Raw genomic sequence first — 21,034 nt, forward strand, 5'->3', positions numbered from 1 at the left:
TTTGCTGCTATTCATATGAAACACCTAAAGGGTTAACAAACTTCTGAATGTCATTTCTAATACTTTGAAGGGTGCAGTTTCTATAATGGGGTCATTTATGGGGTATTTCTCCCAGAAAGACCCATCAAATCTACTTCAAATTTAACTGGTCCCTGAAAAATTCAGATTTTAAATTTTTCGTGAAAAATTTGGAAAATTGCTGCTGAACTTTGAAGCTCTCTAATGTCTTCAAAAAGTAAAAACATGTCAACTTTATGATGCCAATATAAAGTAGACATATTGTGTTAGTGAATCAATATATAATGTGCATTTTCCTTATTAGCAGAAAGTTTCATAGTTAGAAAAAATTTATTTAGTTCAAAATTTTCATGAAATTTGGGTATTTTTCACCAAAAAGGGATGCAAGTAACGATGAACATTTACCACTATGTTAATGTAGAATATGTCACGAAAAACAATAAAAGGTAAAAGCATCTCAGAGTTATTAATACATAAAGTGAAAGTGGTCAGAATTGCAAAAAAGGGCTGAGTCCTTAAAGGTTTACTCCGGTGAAAACCTTTTTTCTTTTAAATCAACTGGTGCCAGAAAGTTAAAGAGATTTGTAAATTACTTCTATTAAAAAATCTTAATCCTTCCTGGATTTATTAGCTGCTGAATGCTGCAGAGGAAATTATTTTCTTTTTGGAATTCTCTCTGATGACATCACGTGCACAGTGCTCTTTGCTGATGTCATTATAATAATAATAATAACTCTTTATTTATTGTTGTCCTTAGTGGGATTTGAACCCAGTCCCTAGCACTGCAAAGCAGCAGTGCTAACCACTGAGCCACCATGCTGCCCTTAGCATACATCTGCAATGCACGGTTGCTAAAATGGACAGAGATGTCAGCAGAGAGCACTGTGCTTGTGATGTCATCAGTGTTCCAAAAAGAAAGGAATTTCCTCTGTAGCATTCAGCAGCTAATAAGTACTGGAAGGATTAAGATTTTTTAATAGAAGTAATTTACAAATATGTTTAACTTTCTGGCACCAGTTGATTTAAAAGAAAAAAGTTTTTCACCGGAGTACCCCTTTAAGGTGAAAATGGGCTGAGTTCCTAAGGGGTTAAAGGGGTATTCTGGCTTTATACATCATATCCCCTATGCAAAGGATACCTGATGAATACCTGACCACTGCATGATTTCAACTGAAATCATGACTTGGTATGTTCCTTTAGAAAAACCTTCTAAAACAAAAGTCGCAATGAAAAGTCTCAAAACAGCATCTGAGACAAACTGTGAGACAAATGTACTCCACAAAACCAGGGTAAAAACAATGATAAATTCCCCCCATTATGTTGTTACTAATTTATGATTTTACTATAGTATATATTTTTTTCCATCTGCAGACAGTAGCAGAATGTACATCCTGAGGTGCACAAGGATAGATCTTTTTTTTTTTTTTTTGTAATACAACAATAGAAGACCTTAACACGTTGTCTGCAAAACTGAGAAAATGTAAATCTGCCCAAAGAACAAAGCAATACTTCAACCAATACTGTGTTTACATAGGGGAATGTAGGACAGAAATTAAATATCTCTATGATCTGACTGTACAGGATTGTATATGCCTCAGGATGTTTTTTGAGAACTACTGCATTTATTAAAATTTACAATATCTTTCTGGATATACCACTTTGCCTGTAATAAAGTGACATGTTATGATAAACTTTTGCGGCTTGAGCTCTTAAAATTCTCTTGCAAGGAGGACAAGAGGTCAGTCTAGTTTCTAAGTTTTTGTTGTTTTGTTTTCCTCTTGTCTGAGAACACAGTTATATCCCACATATTTGCAGTTTTCTTACATAGATGTAGGATTCTCAGGCTTTTGTTTAGGAAGTCCTTGAAGAATATAATTAAATGTTCTCTGGTAAAAATTGCACTCACTCTTATAGCTGCCTACAGCAATCTTGTATATCCCACATAGGCATCCCATTCTGTTAACAATTGAAAGAGTAGTTGTTCACGCACATAAAGGGAATTTGCCCCATTAAATCCTAGCACTGTGTGCCTCACTGTACTCAGGTGTTTACTTTACCAAAGCCCTTACTTATTGTTTTACACAACAAAGAACATCTTCTGCTCCAAGTAGCAGGAGTGCAGAATCTCCCTATGCTCTGGAACATCTTGTCATATTAATCAATGCAAGAAAGGACATCTTCAAAGATGGGTCAACAAAAAGATGCAATAAAACTCAACATTTCATGTTATAATGTGTGAGCACAGAGGAATACATTGGCTAGAGTGTGAGTAAGGATGTCTATTAGATGTGAGAGGAAAAAAGAAAATGTAGAAATATTGTTTATAATCAGACATATTATTGAAATGTAGTGCCTTATATTCTATGTGCATTGCAAATAATGCATCTTATAAATAACATTTGTTTTAGCTATGAAAAGACTGGTATTATAACACAGACTTAAGGGAGTTTCCAACATATAACACTTATTTCTTATCTCTAGAATAGGGTATGTGTCAGATCATGGCAGGCCCCGAGTGGGATGACACATCTCACACAAGCTGAGTATGTATTACCTTGATTTTTACTGAATGTCGACAGATACTGAAACATGTTCCTTTTTTCTAACCAGTTTCTATTTTCTTTTTTTTTATCTGAAACTGCCCTACAGAGTGAGTGTGTGCTGACACCCAATAGTAGATGTCAGCACCTGCCTGCCCTTTTTTATTAAAGCATACATGTCATCAAATTATAAGACACTTTGCTATTTACTTGCTGTCAAGTTTCTCAACCTTGATATGATTTTAATGTGATTGAAAAAACGGCCAATAGGTGGCTCTGTTCTGCCGCAAGTCAAACAGTTTGTTTGGTCTTCTCCCGGCCTGGCAGGAGACCAAACTCATGAAGTGCATGCAGGGCATGGTGAGCCTCTGGCAGGCTTCAGTGATGTTGCTTCTGCTGGGGAACGCCCACTTTCTCAAGCCGGCAGCTCACACAATGTGAGCAAGGGGGAAGGTATGATACAGAGATTTTTAAAGCTTGGAACATTTTTTAAGAGAAGAAGGGGTGATAGGAGTAGTTAGGGAATAATATCTGAATTAGTTTAGAAAATATGGTTTGATGACAGGTATTCTTTAAATTCTATTTTCTTGTTGTCCTTTTTCTTAGTAAACATTTAGTACATGATTACAGGGGCAGCCATCTCATCTGAGCTGTTCAAACAGAATTTAGAGATATGCTTTACAGCAAGGCCCAAAGGCATAGACACTATGGTCTGAAGCAGACTTTATTCACCAAAATGGGAGAATACTCTAAGACCTGTCATTCTACAGGGAGGGGAGGCTATTATTCTATCGTGCATGAAATCTGCAAGATTTCAGGATTATTTTAAAATATAGGTACTACAATGGAAAATCAGAAAGAAACATTACCAAGGCTTTTTTTTTAAAGTATGTTTACAGTAAAAACATGATTTACACAATTAACATTTTCTCAGTCATTTTTTAATGAAAATTGGTTAGTTTTTCAAACAAGCAATGCACATAATGAATGCTTAATATAACTAGGTGAAGTGACTGAATAATTAGTGATATTTGTCTGATCTGTAAAATAATAAATTATGCGGACATGAAAATATGCCCTATCAGACACTTATACTCTATCCTGTGAATAGGGGATACATTTTTTTATACATGGAATACCCTTTTAAGGACACAGATTCATTTATCGCTAATAGCAAACCCTCAGATCTAGAAGGAAGATAGCTTTGCTCTCTGGTGCCACCTACCAGAGGTAGCATTTCTGCAAGTCACTGCTTGACCACTTTAAAAGCCTTGAAACATGACTGGGGATTATTATCAAGGCCAGAATCTCTTTCGAAAGGAATATTTACCAATCTGTAGACAGCTTTTTCCAGGTTCTTGGCTCTTAATGCAGCACTGACTTGCCAATGTGCTACTCCAACAGATGGCACCAGAGAGCAAGCCCTCTTTATTCCCAAGTAGAACTAATTTTTGGCATGGAAGCATTGCCTATGGGACTACACACATGAGTTTGGCGCTCTCCACAAGGAGAAACATTACCCCTCTGTCCCAGGCTCTGGATTCGAGTAAAAATGTTTTCATTCATTGACAGCAAATAAAAATCTTGAAAATGGCCAGGAGTTAAAATAAAAAAGTTGGAGTTGTTCTAACACCTAAGTCTTAACCTGACCAGAAGAAATCCATAAAATGTGTCTAATGAACAGACTTAAAGCTAATTTAAATGTGAAAGTACAGAAAATTGGGATGGCGATACAAATAACACAACAAGCAAAGCAGATTCAAAATTGTAAAAAAAAAAAAAACTTGCAGGCATATCACGTGATGATTGATGTGTTTTAGAACCTGAGCAGATATTTCAGTGGATCTAGGATTCTGTAAATAAACTTACTTAGTTTATGGCCCAATTGCTTTAGAAAATGATTAAACAATTTACCTGTGAAAGCCATTCTTCATCGTCCAGGCCACTGTGGTCTGAGGCCAAGCTATCATAAGATCCATGCCGTGTGAGGGGGCCAGGACTTTCAGGTGGCACCACTGCAAAAGATATTTTTATTATTTTAAAATGATAAACAAAAAAACATAGTGAGTTATCAGTGTCCAAAAATCAGTCTACCGTAAACTGAATAGAGAATAGTGGGGGAATCAGATAAAGCTGCTGCTTAAAGGGGTACTCCAGTGGTGAAAAACTTATCCCCTATCCTAAGGATAGGGGATAAGTTTGAGATCGCGGGGGTCCGACCGCTGGTGCCCCCCGCGATCTCTCTGTACGGGGCCCCCTCTCTCTTCCGAGATAGCGGGTGTCGACCCCCGCACGAGGCGGCGGCCGACACGCCCCCTCAATACATCTCAATGGCAGAGCCGGAGATTGCCGAAGGCAGCGCTTCGGCTCTGCCATAGAGTTGTATTGAGGGGGCGTGCCGGCCGCCGCTTCGTGCGGAGGTCGACACGCCCCCTTCCCGCGGGCTGTCGGGGCTCCGTACAGGAGATCGCGGGGGGCCCCAGGGGTCGGACCCCCCGCGATCTGCAACTTATCCTCTATCCTTAAGATAGGGGATAAGTTGTAAACCACTGAGTCACCACTGGACTACTCCTTTAACTCTCCTTAAGTGAAACCGCATGAGACAGAGAAGAGTAGGCAGCAAAAGAGGAAAGACATTTCATTAGCTCGGAGTGCTGTGCACCACAGGTACTATGTATCAAATGTATACTACAACCAGTATGTCACTCTGAACATGCAATATGATCTATTAGAATCATTTTATAGAGCAGGAGAAGCTGAGCAGATTAATATATACCTTTGTGTGGAACATTTATTAAAACTAACATTTTGTTTATTTAAAACTGTACTCAGTCTGGCCTTAGGAGTCTAGTGAGTGGTCCTACCCATTGATTGACAGCTCACATAGGGAGGGCCATCAATCATTAAGTGAGACCACATAGTGGACTACTAAATTCAGAACGAACAGAGATTTCAATCAGTAAGGGACATACACTGCTCAAAAAATAAAGGCAACACTTAAACAACACAATGTAACTCCAAGTCAATCACACTTCTGTGAAATTACACTGTCCACTCAGGAAGCAACACTGATTGACAATCAATTTCACATGCTGTTGTGCAAATGGAACAGACTACAGGTGCAAATTATAGGCAATTAGCAAGACACCCCCCCATAAAGGAGTGGTTCTGCAGGTGGTTACCACAGACCACTTCTCAGTTCCTATGGTTCCTGGCTAATGTTTTGTTCACTTTTGAATGCTGGCGGTGCTTTCACTCTGGGGGTAGCATGAGATGGAGTCTACAACCCACACAAGTGGCTCAGGTAGTGCAGCTCATCCAGGCCTGAACACATGGAGCGCACCTGCCAGGTATCTCATTAATTTTCATCCACCGCAGTAGTATATAAGAGGTTCTACACACAGTGACTACAACACTCCTGAGGAAGTTGCTTTGCGACGGAACGCGTGGGGTTAGTGACCCCGTCCTCTGTCACAGCATCTGTGTCGCTGGCCCGTGTGGAGTACATCTTATGTGTGGTATTGTATACTGGCAATAGGGCAGTATCATAGGCTATCATTGCATCCTAGATAGAATTATTTTTCATGTTACATTATTGTGGTGTTTATTGTGCCCTTATTTTGTCTTTTTTAGCCACATTGAGCCGACACTATTTATTAATATTACATCTTCAGTAGGACGGGGTCATTTGCCCGGAGCAGGGGGTCATGGCCCTGCTCTGAGGCTGTGTTGTGGCTCTTTAGGATCCTTTTAAATGGTTTTAATATTTCTGTTAACTTGATCTGCTGTTTTGTACCAATAAAGATATTGTTGTAAATCTAGTGGAGTGCATCTTGTTTTCAGTGGCAGCTGTTTTTTGGTAGCAGCTCATCCAGGATGGCACATCAATGCGAGCTGTGGCAAGAAGATTTGCTGTGTCTGTCAGCGTAGTGTCCAGAGCATGGAGGCACTACCAGGAGACAGGCCAGTACATCAGGAGACGTGGAGGAGGCTGTAGGAGGGAAACAACCCAGCAGCGGGTCGCTACCTCCACCTTTGTGCAAGGAGGAGCAGGAGGAGCACTGATAGAGCCCTGCAAAATGACCTCCAGCAGGCCACAAATGTGCATGTGTCCACTCAAACGGTCAGAAACAGACTCCATGAGGGTGGTATGAGGGCTCGGCATCCACAGGTGGGGGTTGTGCTTACAGCCCAACACCATGCAGGACGTTTGGCATTTGCCAGAGAACACCAAGATAGGCAAATTCGCCACTGGCGCCCCGTGCTCTTCACAGATGAAACCAAGTTCAGACTGAGCACCATGGAGAACATTCTGCTGCCTGCAACATCCTCCAGCATGACCGGTTTGGCGTTGGGTCAGTAATGGTATGGGGTTACATTTCTTTGGGGGGACACACAGCCCTCCATGTGCTTGCCAGAGGTAGCCTGACTCCCATTAGGTACCGAGATGAGTTCCTCAGACCCATTGTGAGACCATATGCTGGTGCGGTTGGCCCAGGGTTCCTCCTAATGCAAGACAATGCTAGACCTCATGTGGCTGGAGTGTGTCATCAGTTCCTGCAAGAGGATGGCATTGATGCTATGGACGGGCCAGCCCATTCCCAAGACCTGAATCCAATTGAGCACTTCTGGGACATCATGTCTCGCTCCATCCACCAATGTCATGTTGCACCACAGACTGTCCAGGAGTTGGCAGATGCCACCTCATCAGGAGCATGCCCAGACATTGTAGGGAGGTCATACGGACACGTGGAGGCCACACACACTACTGAGCCTCATTTTGACTTATTTTAAGGACATTACATCAAAGTTGGATCAGCCTGTAGTGTGGTTTTCCACTTTGAGTGTGACTCCATATCCAGACCTCCATGGGTTGATAAATTTGATTTCCATTGCTAATTTTTGAGTGATTTTGTTGTCAGCACATTCAATTATGTAAAGACGAAAGTATTTCATACAATTAGCTTCATTCATTCAGATCTAGGATGTTAATGTTCCCTTTATTTTTTTGAGCAGTGAATTTTACTGAATATTTTCCTACAAAACTATATGTCAGTCTGCCCAGCAGCTCCTGTTCTATAACATGATGGCAGCAGATTAAATAGCCTTTTCATGGTGACAGGTTCCCTATAACATGAATCATGCTTTACAACTATTGTCAAATGAAGGATGTTTTGTTCATTTCCTGCCTAATTGGTTTCTACATCTGCTTCTGCACAATTTCTGCAACATTTCAAACTATGGTGATTCTCTATCTCTCTAGTGCTAGCTTAAAGGGGTTATCCAGGAAAAAAACTTTTTTTTATATATCAACTGGCTCCAGAAAGTTAAACAGATTTGTAAATTACTTCTATTAAAAATTCTTAATCCTTTCAGTACGTATGAGCTGCTGAATTTGAATTGTTCTTTTCTGTCTGTGCTCTCTGATGACACGTGTCTCGGGAGCTGTCCAGAGTTTAAGCAAATTCCCATAGGAACTGCAAAGAGCAGAATAGGTTTGCTATGGGAATTTGCTTCTACACTGGACAGCTCCCGAGACAGGTGTCATCAGAGAGCACTTAGACAGAAAAGAACAACTCAACTTGAGCAGCTGATAATTATTGGAAGAATTAAGATTTTTTTTAATAGAAGTAATTTACAAATCTGTTTAACATTCTGAAGCCAGTTCATCTAAAAAAAAAAAACAGTTTTTTTCTGGAATACCCCCTTAATACCATTTATATAATTAAAGTGACTATAGCAGTTTCTTGAACAGCTTTTAGCAATGAAAACTGAGAAGGAAATAAACATATGGCTGTCCAAATTTATTACATTTGTTAATGTTTATAAAAAAAATATTACTTAGCATTTAGTAATTAAACTTTTGTAATTTAACTTTAACCTGACAGTATATTGTAGTAAACATGATGACAGGGTGATCAGTCCAGGAGCAATGACCACCAGCACAATGATGTGACCAACCAATGTACTTTTGAATGCACATTGTGACACTTCTTGTATACAATGGTACAGGTACTATTAGTGTTTATTACATTTTACCTAATCCAATTACACATACAAAAAAATCCTCTACTTAATTAATTGTACACATTTCTGTCTCACTTGACTTTGTAACAGTCAAGTAAACCCCTGCTGACTCTATAAAATTGCATGCAGGCTGCAGCATAGGTATTTGCAGTCAGCATGCCCACTCCATTATTGCTCTCTGTTTCCTGTTTTATGAATTCAGTGCATTCCTAAGAGTAGGGAAAAAAAATAAGTGCATGTACAGTCTCATGCTTTCTACAATTAAAAGGTTCTGGTGGCAAGTTCAGAAGAGGGGCAAGCAGTGTTAAAACATGGAAGATCTAGATCCAGTATAATAAAAAAAAAAAATATTATAATATATATATATATATATATATATATATATATATATATATAACAGTATCCATCTGTTAAAAATAAAAAAAGTTAATATAGTGATTTCAGAGAAAGTTGGCTACTGTGCAAACTTTAGAGATTTTGTTAGACCATGAAGTTGATCTTCTAAAAATTTTAGTACATTTACTGAAAAAGCTTTTACACCAGTATATCCCTAAGATTGTAAAATTTGTGACACATTGCAACTAAGTATAAATAACTTAAATGGGCACTGTCAGATTCAAAACTTTTTTATATGTTGTACATCTTGGCAAAACATTAACCTTTCTAATATACTTCATAAGAAAATGTTATCTCCTTTTTATAGAAATCATGGCTTTGTCCAAGCTGAAGCACAGACATGGACAAAGTCCAGTAAGTGATGGTGGGCTAGCACTCCTCTGTGTTCTCTCCTGTCTGATAGCAATCCTCTGTGCTTTCTCCTGTCTGATAGCACTCCTTTGTGCTCTCTCCTGTCTGATAGCACTCCTCTGTGCTCTCTCCTGTCTGATAGTACTCCTCTGGGCCCTCTCCAGTCTGATAGCACTCCTCTGTGCTCTCTCCTGTCTGATAGGACTCCTCTGTGCTTTATCCTGTCTGATAGGACTCCTCTGTGCTCTCTCCTGTCGGATAGCACTCCTCTGTGCTCTCTCCTGTCTGATAGAACTCCTCTGTGCTCTCTCCTGTCTGATAGCACTCCTCTGTGCTCTCTCCTGTCTGATAGTAATCTTCTGTGCTCTCTCCTGTCCTATCAGACACAGATGAGTGCTAGCCCACCCTCACTTCCTGGACTTTGTCCGTGCCTGTGCTTCAGCTTGGACAAAGCCATGATTTTATAAGCCATGATTTCTATAAAAAGGAAAACTTTTTTCTTATGAAGTATATTAGAAACGCTAATGTTTTGCCAAGACAGTATCTGACAGTGCCCATTTAAGCATACTGAAAAAGAGCAAATATGTAGGAAAATGTTTTAGAATATTCTCAGACCTATAAATATGTGACATAGCATAATAATCATAGGGGGGAATATTTTCCCTGCTAGTCATCTGATTAAAAAATACCACAATGCACTTCTAATCAGTGGTAGCTTTGAGAAAACAAAGCACATTCCATTTGTAGCACATGCATATGGAACATACTGTACTTCGGAATGTGTTTCTATTATTTAAAAGGTTAACAATGGATCTCCAGAGCCATGTGGGTGGAGGCTTTGAGCTTCCTAAAGAGGACGGAGGAGTGGCACCTTTGAAAGTATCCATTTTCTTTGGGCGGATTCCTGGCCATAGACCGGACTTCTTCCTACGACAGACTGGATTTGCCCACACTGGCAGCCATCTGTACCGCTTCAAATGACCATCTTGGATGTTCATCTTCTCAATGTGCGAGTAGAGGTGCTGCACTCGAAGTGTAACACCTATAGGTGTGTGCAAAATTCACCTTGCCTTCATATTATTTGTGGTGGGATAAAAGCACCTAGAGTGCCATACTGTTCCCTTTTTATCCTTACTTATATACATTTATTTCTACATGAGACCTTCACTTCTTAGCTCACTTATGGGTCCATACTGCTCTAGCAAACTATAGTAGTGTCCTTGTAGCGAATGTGACAAACCATTCAGTACCTCTAGTGCTCTACTCTCTTTTCCTCCTATACCTAGCACAAGGCCCTGAGCTACACAATGTAATGGGTCAGGGTGATGTGCTGGGTATGGTTTCAGATTAGACCAGCATGATGCTTCAGCACAGAGATCATTTATGAGATTTGAAGGGACCGGGCAAAACAAATCCTCAACAGGTCATTTAAAGAAAATACACAGACATACATTACTATTAGAGATGAGCGAGCCGAATCCGGATTCAACCAGAACTTTTTTTCTGGCTGGGTGAACACTTGAGCTTTTACCAGTTTGGCTTGTGCAAGCCGGTAAATAGCGCAAAAAAAAAAAAAACTAAATGCATGTTTTTCTGGCAGACAGAAGAAGTATGGTGGGCAGGGAGCAGTTTATTTTATTTTATTTATATAGCGCCTACAGATTCCGCAGCACTTACAATTATGGGGTACAAACAAAGACAAGTATCAGACATAATATTACACAATAACTATTCAAACAAGAGGTGTGGGGATATGTTGAGGATATGATGAGGCCAATTAGAGAATGTTATAGGCCTGTCTGAAGAGATGTGTTTTTAGGCCACGTTTGAAACTATGGATGTTGTTGTTGAGTCTGAGGGATTGAGGGATAGCATTCCAGAGAACCGGTGCAGCACGAGTGAAGCCTTGGAGACGGGAGTGAGAAATTCGGATTATAGAAGATGTTAGTGTGAGGTCATTAGCAGATCTGAGAGAACGTGTAGGAAGGTAGACAGAGATGAGAGAGGAGATGTAGGGAGGTGCAGCATTGTGGAGAGCTTCGTGTGTGAGACTGAGGATTTTGGACTGTATTCTGGACTGAATTGGTAGCCAGTGTAGTGACTGGCACAGGGAGGAGGCGTCGGTGTAGCGGCTGGAGAGGAAGAGGAGTCTGGCTGCGGCATTAAGGATGGACTGGAGAGGAGAGAGTTTGGAGAAAAGAAGGCCTATTAGTAAAGAGTTACAGTAGTCACGGCGGGAGTGAATCAAAGCAATAATGAGAGTTTTAGCAGTTTCAGTAGTGAGAAACGGGCGGATTCTGGAAATGTTTTTGAGATGCAGGTGACAAGAACGTGAAAGAGACTGAATATGGGGAGTGAAAGACAGATCAGAGTCAAGTATAACTCCAAGACAGCGAGCCTGCTGCCCGGGAGTTATGGTAGTACCACATATCAAGATGGAAATTTCAGGGTTAGGTACAGTATTCAGTTGATGGAGAAAAAACAAGAAGTTCTGTTTTAGAAAGATTTAGTTTCAGATATAAAGAGGACATGATGTCTGAGATGCTAAAGGAGTGGCCAGAGAGATAGGAGGCAAACCAGGCGAGAGCAGAGTCCTTGAGACCGATGGAGCGGAGACTACTGAGGAGGAGTTGGTGATCCACAGTGTCAAAAGCCGCAGACAGGTCCAAGAGAATCAGTAAAGAGAAATTGCCATTTGATTTGGCCGTCAGAAGATCGTTAGTGACTTTGGTTAGGGCCATTTCTGTGGAGTGAAGAGAGCGGAAACCAGACTGTAAGGGGTCAAGGAGAGAGTTATCGGAGAGATAGCGGATAAGGCGGGAGTAGACCAAGCGTTCCAGGAGTTTGGAGATAAGGGGGAGATTTGAGACGAGTCGATAGTTGGCTGCACAGGACGGGTCCAGAGATGGTTTTTTCAATAGTGGGGTTATGATAGAGTGCTTGAAGGAGGAGGGAAAGACCCCCGAAGAGAGAGAGGTTAAAGATTTTAGTTCGGTGACAGCTGATAGCAGGAGAGAGAGACTGGATGAGGTGTGAAGGCATGGGGTCACTAGAGCAGGTAGTGGGGAGGGCGGAGGAGAGGAGCCTGGAAACCTCATCTTCTGTTATAGGCTCAAAAACTGAGAGTGATGAAGGGAGACGTGGCTGGGAATTGGATCAGAACTTTTAGGGGACTTTTAGCAGTGAGATGATGTAGAGATAACACAGGTCTATCATGTGATTTGCTGCTTACCATGTCAATCAAGCACAAAGGCCAACAGGACACTGCCAGGGACATAGATAAATGGGCACTAACGTCACCCACAGCATTCAGAGCAATGGGGACTTCTGCAGAGAGCTGACAGAGAGAGGGAGAGAGCAAGATTTAAGGACAGTTAGTGGTTAGAAAGATAGAGACTAAGATACAGATTAAAAAAAAGGTGAAATAGTAACATTTGAAAGAGAGAGACAAAGAATAGAAAGAGAGACCTTTTGTGTGTGTACAGTATTCAATTCCCATACAATAAGAATCCTATAGGGGCTCCTATACACCAAAACAGCATTTAACGAGGGGACAACTTAATCAAAGCCTCTGAAGGGCTTGTGTTTTGCTACCACAAATCCACAGCCTTTTTTTAAAGCTCATACCTAGTGAATATAATTGATTTTCACAAACACTTTCAGTACGCATTGTGCTGTCATCCCTACCACTCAAAAAGTGTGTTGAAGTTACACGTATCTAGCCTGTAGTGTTATACGGTTCTGGTGCATTTAATATTGTTCCGTAAACACCTTCAGTACTTAATGTGCTGTCATCTCTGTCACGCAAAAAGTGTTCAAAGCGTTGAAACTTAGTTTTGACAAGAAGGTCAGTGAAAAATCACCAAAAAGGATAAAAGTAACCCAAAAAAAACACATGCCTGGAAAATGAGTTGGTGGACAGGGTAGAGGGCAAAAGAACCACGCCATGTTCTCTGCCAGTAATGTTCATAGTAGTATGGGATGGCAGTACTAGTACAGGTAGCGCCAACAGCAGCCAGGTGTCATGTGGCAGCCACATCAGCCTGAGAGAGGTTATGTGGTTTCACAGGATGATTCGGCTTTACTGGAATATTTCTGTCATACAACTTCTAAGGAGGAAGACTCTGACAATATGATGGTGAGCCACCGGGCAGTAAATTCCTTCGCATTTACACTCACATGGGCAAGTGGGTTCCATCCTAGATGCTGTGCTTCTTCATCTCTGGCTTTGTCCCCTTCTGCTGCTATGGAGAAGGAAAGCCCTAGCCACAAGGAGGAGTTGTGTAGGGACAGTCAAGCTTTGGAGTGTGTTGGTGAGGTGGTGGAGGCTGAATCAGTGGCCGAGCCCAGCACAAGCGGACTGGTGGTGGTAGGCATGGTGGGGATACTGTAAGGCGTCGAGGTGGCAATGCTAAGGGGGAGCAAGGAGCCCAAGAAGTCCATGCAGAGAGGAGTGGCATGGACGGTAAGATGTTTGATGTTGACGATGATGTTGGAGAGAATGTAGGAACCACCTGGACATGAGCTGACATGTTCAGAGCAGGAGGGTTGTGGCAGTGTCAGCGTAGAAGAGCTTAGAAGAGGTAGGGGAGGAAAACTTGTGAAACGTAACAGGCGTAGGGCTGCTGGTCTGATGAGCCCAGGTGACGGTGACGCTGCTGCTTGTTCAGGTTCCGTAAAAAAATCATCCAGTTGGTATCCTGCGTCTCCTATGGGAAGTCGAGCATGATCTTTACCTGTTCTCAGGTAAATGTGTCTGTGTTGTTCGTCTTTTCTGTCTGTGTAGTGTCTTTTGTCTGGTTTATTCGTTTGACACTCTGTGTCTACAGGTTTCCACTCTAGTGGATGGTTTAATTGTTTGTTTAGTTTATTGCTTTGACACTGATATTTTCAATGTAAGCATGTGTAATCCAGTGGGTCGGCTGGAGTTCTCCCTTACAGTGCTCATGATGCTGTATACTACAGTTTTCTGTTTATTGGTATACTTCCATTGCAATAAATTCAGTCAGCTGGCCAAATTAAAATAGATTTTTGGCAAACCTGCTACTTCCAGCCAGGCCTGGGCCACTTTCCTGGCTGGGGAAGAATTCAAATTGATTTTAAAGATTTCTCAACCTGTTGCTGTACGCAGGATACCACTTTGGCATGTTGAAGGTTGCTTTTGCAACCTCCACCCTCCTCCCAGGCAGCCAGGCCTGGGTCACGTGGCTGGCAAAATTAGAATTTCTTTTTTTTTTTTTTTATGTGTTTATTTATAACTTTTAGCACACACAAAATTCAATAACAACACTGCACAAGTGCAGAACCTCCCCAGAGCATCCAACCAAAAAGGATGGCATGAACAAACAGCTGTTATAGTGTATAACAGTCACCAAGAAACCCTGCACCCGACAGCACAACCATCCATACCACACACACTCTAGCACACCACATTCACTCGCCCAGAAGAACTCCCTCAACCAAGTACCAGATCTCCAAGGGGACGTACTACTGAGGAGAGGCCACACGCTCAGGAGGGACCACCAACTCCCCCAACAACAGCCATGGCATGCAAATTTTGTCGAATTTCTTGGGGCATCTACGACTAATGTATAGGGTTCCATACAAGGGGACATTAACTAGATTAAACCATCGAGAAATAGGAAGGGGGTAGTATCCTTTCATGCCATGATCACTACCTTACAGGCACAGAACAGAAGAAAACATATGAGCAGGCGCCTAAGGGAGCCAGACTCCAGGTCGTTAAAAACACCAAACAGATAGATTACAGGGGAGAACACAAAGGGAAACTCAAGATGATCGGACAAAAATTGCAGCTCTCTTACAGCTCTCCAAAATAGTTCTACACATGGGCAGCTCCACATAGCATGTAGCAGAGAGCCCACCTTCATCTGACAGCGGAAACAAGGATCTAAGGAAGAGAGACCAATATGAAAAAGTTTTAAGTCTAGCTTGAATAAGCATATATCTGGCGCTAACCACCGTAGATTAATATGTTTTCATAACTTCCGTCCACTGATCTTCCGACAACTCAGGAATATCCACCACCCACTTTGAAAAAGCTAACTCAAAAGGATCAGGTCCCACAGACTGAAGTAATGTGTAAGCTTGTGTTAGAGGTTTAGTGAGGTCAGTGGTACCCAGAATCAATTCCACTTCAGAAAAGGCTGGTGTTACATCAAACGAGCCAAACTGCGCTACAATTGCATGTCTCAACTGGAGACACCGAAAATGGGCAATCCGAGGGACTTGAAAACAGGAGACAGGTGAAAGACATACAAAAACTTAAGGAGATAGATCATTTTAAAGATGTTAATCCTACCAGCCAACGAGAGAGGCAAGGAGGCCAACACTTCTGTCCAGCCGAAGAAGACAAAGCCGTATCTAGATTCAATGCAAATAATCCCCCAGGCAGGAAGACACCTCTATACCAAAATATCTGAACCGAGTAACCACTTGGGCGAGCTGTAATAATAACTATTGGTTACCGCATGTTGCCACCACTGAGCCTTAAAAACACTTTAAAACTACTTAAATACATTCCTAACAGTGTTAGACAGGGGGTTAGAGGTGTTCGGCATTGTTATAAATGTGTTTAGGGGCTTATTTCATTCTCAGTTCAAGTCGAATCGAGCCGAACCAAACTCGCGATTTCTGAAAAGTTTGGCGAATCCGGAGAACCAAACTTTTCAAAAGTTCGCTCAACTCTAATTACTATTGTGCTGCATGAGTGGAACATTTTTTGGGGAGGGATTTATGCTTTAATACAAATATGTTGCGCTCTGAACGGACATCTCAAAAACCATATCTATCTTCACTCTACAAATTACGTGTATAGCCCCAAAAGAGTGTTATTTTATCATTAGTTGGACTATATGTCTGTAAGTACTGTATTAAACAAAATGGCCATAATTCCAATGTTGGAATTGCAGAAGTTTTTAGTTTTTTTTAATACAAAGTGTGCACTGATGAAAGCTCTTTCATACACTTTAAGAGAACACATTATTTTTTTTTTTAATCCACTTTTTATGACTATTTTGCTGCCATTTTTTTAGTTTTCATTTTCCACTGTGTAAACCCAGCCTACAACTAGAAACCATTCTAGAAACCATTCATTTTTGGCTATCTGACAGTCTGGTACCTGTTAGATAGATTAAAGACATTCGACAATACATAAAGGCATGTATCATTTAATCCAATCTCATAAAAATCTAATTTGTAGTTGTACAGTATTGGTGCCCATTTTCATATTATGTTTTAACTTAGCAGGAACAGAGTTTGCTGGAGTTTTGTATTAGATCAATGAATGTTTTCCCTGAACCCTGACCCTTGGGTGCAATAAGAACCCTCTAATTAATTATTAAAGTTTTCTAACAGCCAATGGTTGGTGGATCTGGTTTCACTTTAGTCTCATTACCCTCTCCCTGTAGAATGGTAACAGACAGCATGTAATTAGAAAATGGCCATCTACTTGCTACCCTGGAGATGCTGGCCAAGGTAATAGTTTGGAGACATGCACAGATTTTCACTCCTCCACTATAAACATGTAAAATGTGGTATTTTAACCCCATCATAGCTGTCTTTCCTGCTACTTTAAACAGTAATAATAAAAGTGTTGCTGTAGATGTGAGGAAATAAGTACATATAGGAATTATTAACTGGACCAATAGTTGTCTTGCTGTTAGTGCCAGTTAGACTAGGCCTGCTAGTCATTAACTCCTTAAGGACCGAGGTCATTTTGGCCTTAAAGATCCCTGTGTATCCCTGTGTTTATTGAGGTTTAAAACGCTGTGGAAATACCTTTTTGTATCCCTCTTCATTAGCTCAGGAGCACTGTCTTTCTGAGGGGTGGAAGGAGGCGGGTCCCGGCAGGCATGATGTCACATGAAGCCTGGCCGGGACTCTGCTTCTGCCAGTCTTCCTGTATGCTGCTCTCCCTCTGCAGCAGTGTTTCCCAACCAGGGTACCTCCAGCTGTTGCAAAACTACAACTCCCAGCATGCCCAGACAGCCTTGTAGGCTTGTAGCTCACAGTGCTGCTCCAGGCTGGGAGCGAGTCCTGAGCTGAGAGTACTGAACATCCTGTGGAAGGACCAGAGCCCTTTCAGCATTAGTCCTAAAAGCTGTACACTTACTATGAAAAGCATAGGAAGCTGCCTGCAGACCAGGCATAGAAGTGAGACCCCTAGTGGCCAAAAGTATAAAATGAAAAAATTGGTATAAATATTAATATTTTTTAATGAAGATATATTCCAATATGTCTTCATTAATGATTATGAACAACATATTAAAAGTTTTTGTTTATGACAGGTACTCTTTAAGGACCAGAGCATTTTTTGCACATCTGACCATTGTCATTTAAGCATTAATAACTCTGGGATGCTTTTACTTATGAATTTGATTCTGAGACTGTTTTTTCGTGACATATTCTACTTTATCACAGTGGTAAATTTTTGTCTATACTTGCATAATTTCTTGGTGAAAAATTCCCAAATTTCATGAAAAATTTGAAAATGTTGCATTTTTCTAACTTTGAAGCCCTCTGCTTGTGAGGGAAATAGGCATACCAAATGAATGATATATTGATTCAAATACACAATGGGGGAGATTTATCAAAACCTGTCCAGAGGAAAAGTTGCTGAGTTGCCCATAGATCAGATCGCTCCTTTAATTTTTAAAGAGGCCTGTGAAAAATGAAAGAAGCGATCTGATTGGTTACTATGGGCAACTCAGCAACTTTCCCTCTGGACAGGTTTTGATAAATCTTCCTCAATATGTCTACTTTATGTTCGCATCATAAAATTGACATGTTTTTACTTTTGGAAGACATCAGAGGGCTTCAAAGTTAAGCAGTAATTTTCTAATTTTTCACAAAATTTTTCAGGGACCAGTTCAGTTTTGAAGTGGATTTGAGGGGTCTTCATATTTATACCCCACTGGTGTTTGACAGACTTTTGGAACAGTGGGCTGTGCAAATGAAAAATTACATTTTTCATTTTCACGGACCACTGTTTCAAAAATCTGTCAGACACCTGTGGGGTGTAAGTAAATGCTCACTGCACTCCTTATTACATTCTGTGAGGGGTGTAGTTTCCAAAATGGGGTCACATGTGGGGGAGGGTTCAATGTTCTGGCACCATGGGTGACCAGAGCACTTTACATCCACACATGGAGTATTTATATACTCAGAAGAAATGGTGTTACAAATTTTGGGGGGGCTTATTCTTATTACCCCTTCTGAAAATAAAAAAATTGGGATAACACCAGCATTTTAGTGAATAAATAAAAATGTTTAATTTTCAACAAAAATTCTTCAAACACCTCTTAGTGTAGTGTAGTATTTTTAGGGTACATTCACATGGGCGGAGGTTCACAGTGAGTTTCCTGCTGGGAGCTTGAGCTGCAGCAGAAAATTTGCTACATCTCAAGCTTGCAGCGAGAAACTCACTGTAAACCCTCGCCCGTGTGAATGTATCCTGTACATTCACATGGGGGGCGGGGCAAACTCCCAGCATGCCCTTTGGCTGTCCGTGCATGTTGGAGGTTGTAGTTATGCAACAGCTGGAGGCACACTGGTTGTAAAACACTGAGAGTTTGTTACTTAACTCAGTGTTTCCCAACCCGTATGCCTCCAGCTGTTGCAAAACTACAACTCCCAGCATGCATGGTCTGTCAATGCATGCTGGGAGTTATAGTTTTGCAACAGCTGGAGGCACACGGGTTGGGAAATATTGAGTTAGGAAACAGACAATGTTTCCCAACCAGAGTGCATCCAGTTGTTGCAGAACTACAACTCCCAGCATGCCCAAATAGCTGAAGGGCATGCTGGGAGTTGTAGTTTTGCAACAACTGGAGAACAGTTTAAAGACCACTGTGTAGTGGTTTCAAAACTGTAGTCCTCCAGATGTTGCAAAACTTCAACTCCAAGCAATGCCCAGACTGCCCAGGCATGCTGGGAGTTGTAGTCCGGTAACATCTGAAGGGCCAGATGTTACAAAACTACAACTCCCAGCATGCCTGGACTGTCTGGGCTTGCTGAGAGTTGTAGTTTTGCAACAACTGGAGGCACACTGGTTGGGAAACATTGTCTGTTTCCTAACTTAGTGTTTCCCCCCCCCCCCCCCCCCGTGTGCCTCCAGCTGTTGCAAAACTATAACTCCCAGCATGCACAGTGGTCTCCAAACTGTTGCCCTCCAGATGTTGCAAAACTACAACTCTCAGCATGCCCGGACAGCCAAAGGCTGTCTGAGCATGCTGGGAGTTGTAGTTTTGAAACTCCTAGAAGCAGCAGTGAAGATCACTTTATAGCGATCTTCACTGCTGCCTCTGATGCCGACGCTGCCTTCTCCACTTGTGCCTACCGCCGGTCCCCACTGCCAAGCAGAGCAGGGGAAATTTACTTTAACCCCCCCAGTCAGCTGAGACACTGTGATTGGTCCACAGGGACCAATCACAGTGATCGCAGACGAGGACCATCCACAGATGGTCCTGGGGGGTTGCAGAAGTTGTCCCCCGCTGGTAATAGCAGGAATTTTGCCAGTTAACTTGTGCAATGCTACGCATCGCCGGGTTAACTGAATGACTTATATAAACGTCATGATGGGCGGGCTACCAGTATAACATGATGTTTATATAAGTCATTCTGCGGGAAGGGGTTAAAGGGCTGTACATTCACAAAATCTGCATCAATAGTAATGATCCTTTCTGTATATCATGAGAATTGTTGTATCAGTAATGAGCTATTAAAATGTAAAATAACCTTTCAAACTGTTACAACCACTTAAACAAATTTCTATTATACGGAAGTAATTTCCTAGGTGTTAGGATAGAGAACTGTAAATACTGACAGCAGGGACTGGGAATAGTGAGGAGACAGGGTCAGGTGTGTATAGGGTTATTTATTTCCCACACTCCGCACTATTTGCAATTTTAAATGTATAAATATTGATCAAGAATACCATTTGGGGTATTTTACCAAATATGCATGAGACTTTCTGACTTTAAAGTGGTACTCCACTGGAAAACATTTTTTTTTAAATCAACTGATGGCAGAAAGTTATAAAGATTTGCAAATTACTTTTTTTTTTAAATCTTAATCCTTCCAGTACTTATCAGCTGCTGTATACTACAGAGGAAGTTGTTATTTTCTTTTAGAAATTCCGTTCTGCCTGACCACAGTGCTCTCTGCTGACACCTCTGTTCATGTCAGGAACTGTCCAAAGCAGGATAGGTTTGCTATGGGGATTTGCTCCTACTCTGGACAGTTCCTAAAATGGACAGAGGTGTCAGCAGAGTGCACTGTGGTCAGGCAGAAAGGAAATTAAAAAAGAAAATAACTTCCTCTATAGTATACAGCAGCTGATAAGTACTGGAAGGATTAAGATTTTTAAATAGAAGTAATTTACAAATCTGGCACCAGTTGATTTAAAAAAAATTTTTTCCAGCGGAGTACCCCGTTAAGTCAATTATAAAATCCACTGAAGAAAATCTGCTCTGCAGTATAGTATGTTTAACCGATCCTTAAAAGAATATTCAAGGTTTTTTTTCTTCAGCCTTTGAGCCCATGATGCCAAGTTATAATAATGTGTAATATGCTTCTATTATCTCTGTACACCATTTTGTCCCTCTTTCATGCACTGGACCCACACCTGAGAGTCCTGTGATGTTGCCGTTGCCCAGCATTTCATGAAGCCAAAGACAATC

General features: G+C 41.2%; 1 protein-coding gene across 6 annotated transcripts in view; it reads right to left on the bottom strand.

The window, feature by feature from the left end:
- The window catches only part of BCAS3 (BCAS3 microtubule associated cell migration factor), a 1,340,542-nt gene that overhangs the window by 587,229 nt on the left and 732,279 nt on the right, over positions 1–21,034 (bottom strand). For all 6 annotated transcript variants that reach the window (XR_008888692.1, XM_056556703.1, XM_056556707.1 and 3 more), the window contains one exon: positions 4,473–4,573. Coding sequence is in view for 5 of the 6 variants with exons in the window: in XM_056556703.1 (XP_056412678.1) it covers positions 4,473–4,573 (101 nt within the window). In the remaining variant the exon portion in view is untranslated. The remainder of the gene's footprint in view (positions 1–4,472; positions 4,574–21,034) is intronic.

The sequence above is a fragment of the Hyla sarda genome, chromosome 2, assembly GCF_029499605.1.
Source record: "Hyla sarda isolate aHylSar1 chromosome 2, aHylSar1.hap1, whole genome shotgun sequence".
In the NCBI taxonomy this organism is placed as follows: domain Eukaryota; kingdom Metazoa; phylum Chordata; class Amphibia; order Anura; family Hylidae; genus Hyla; species Hyla sarda.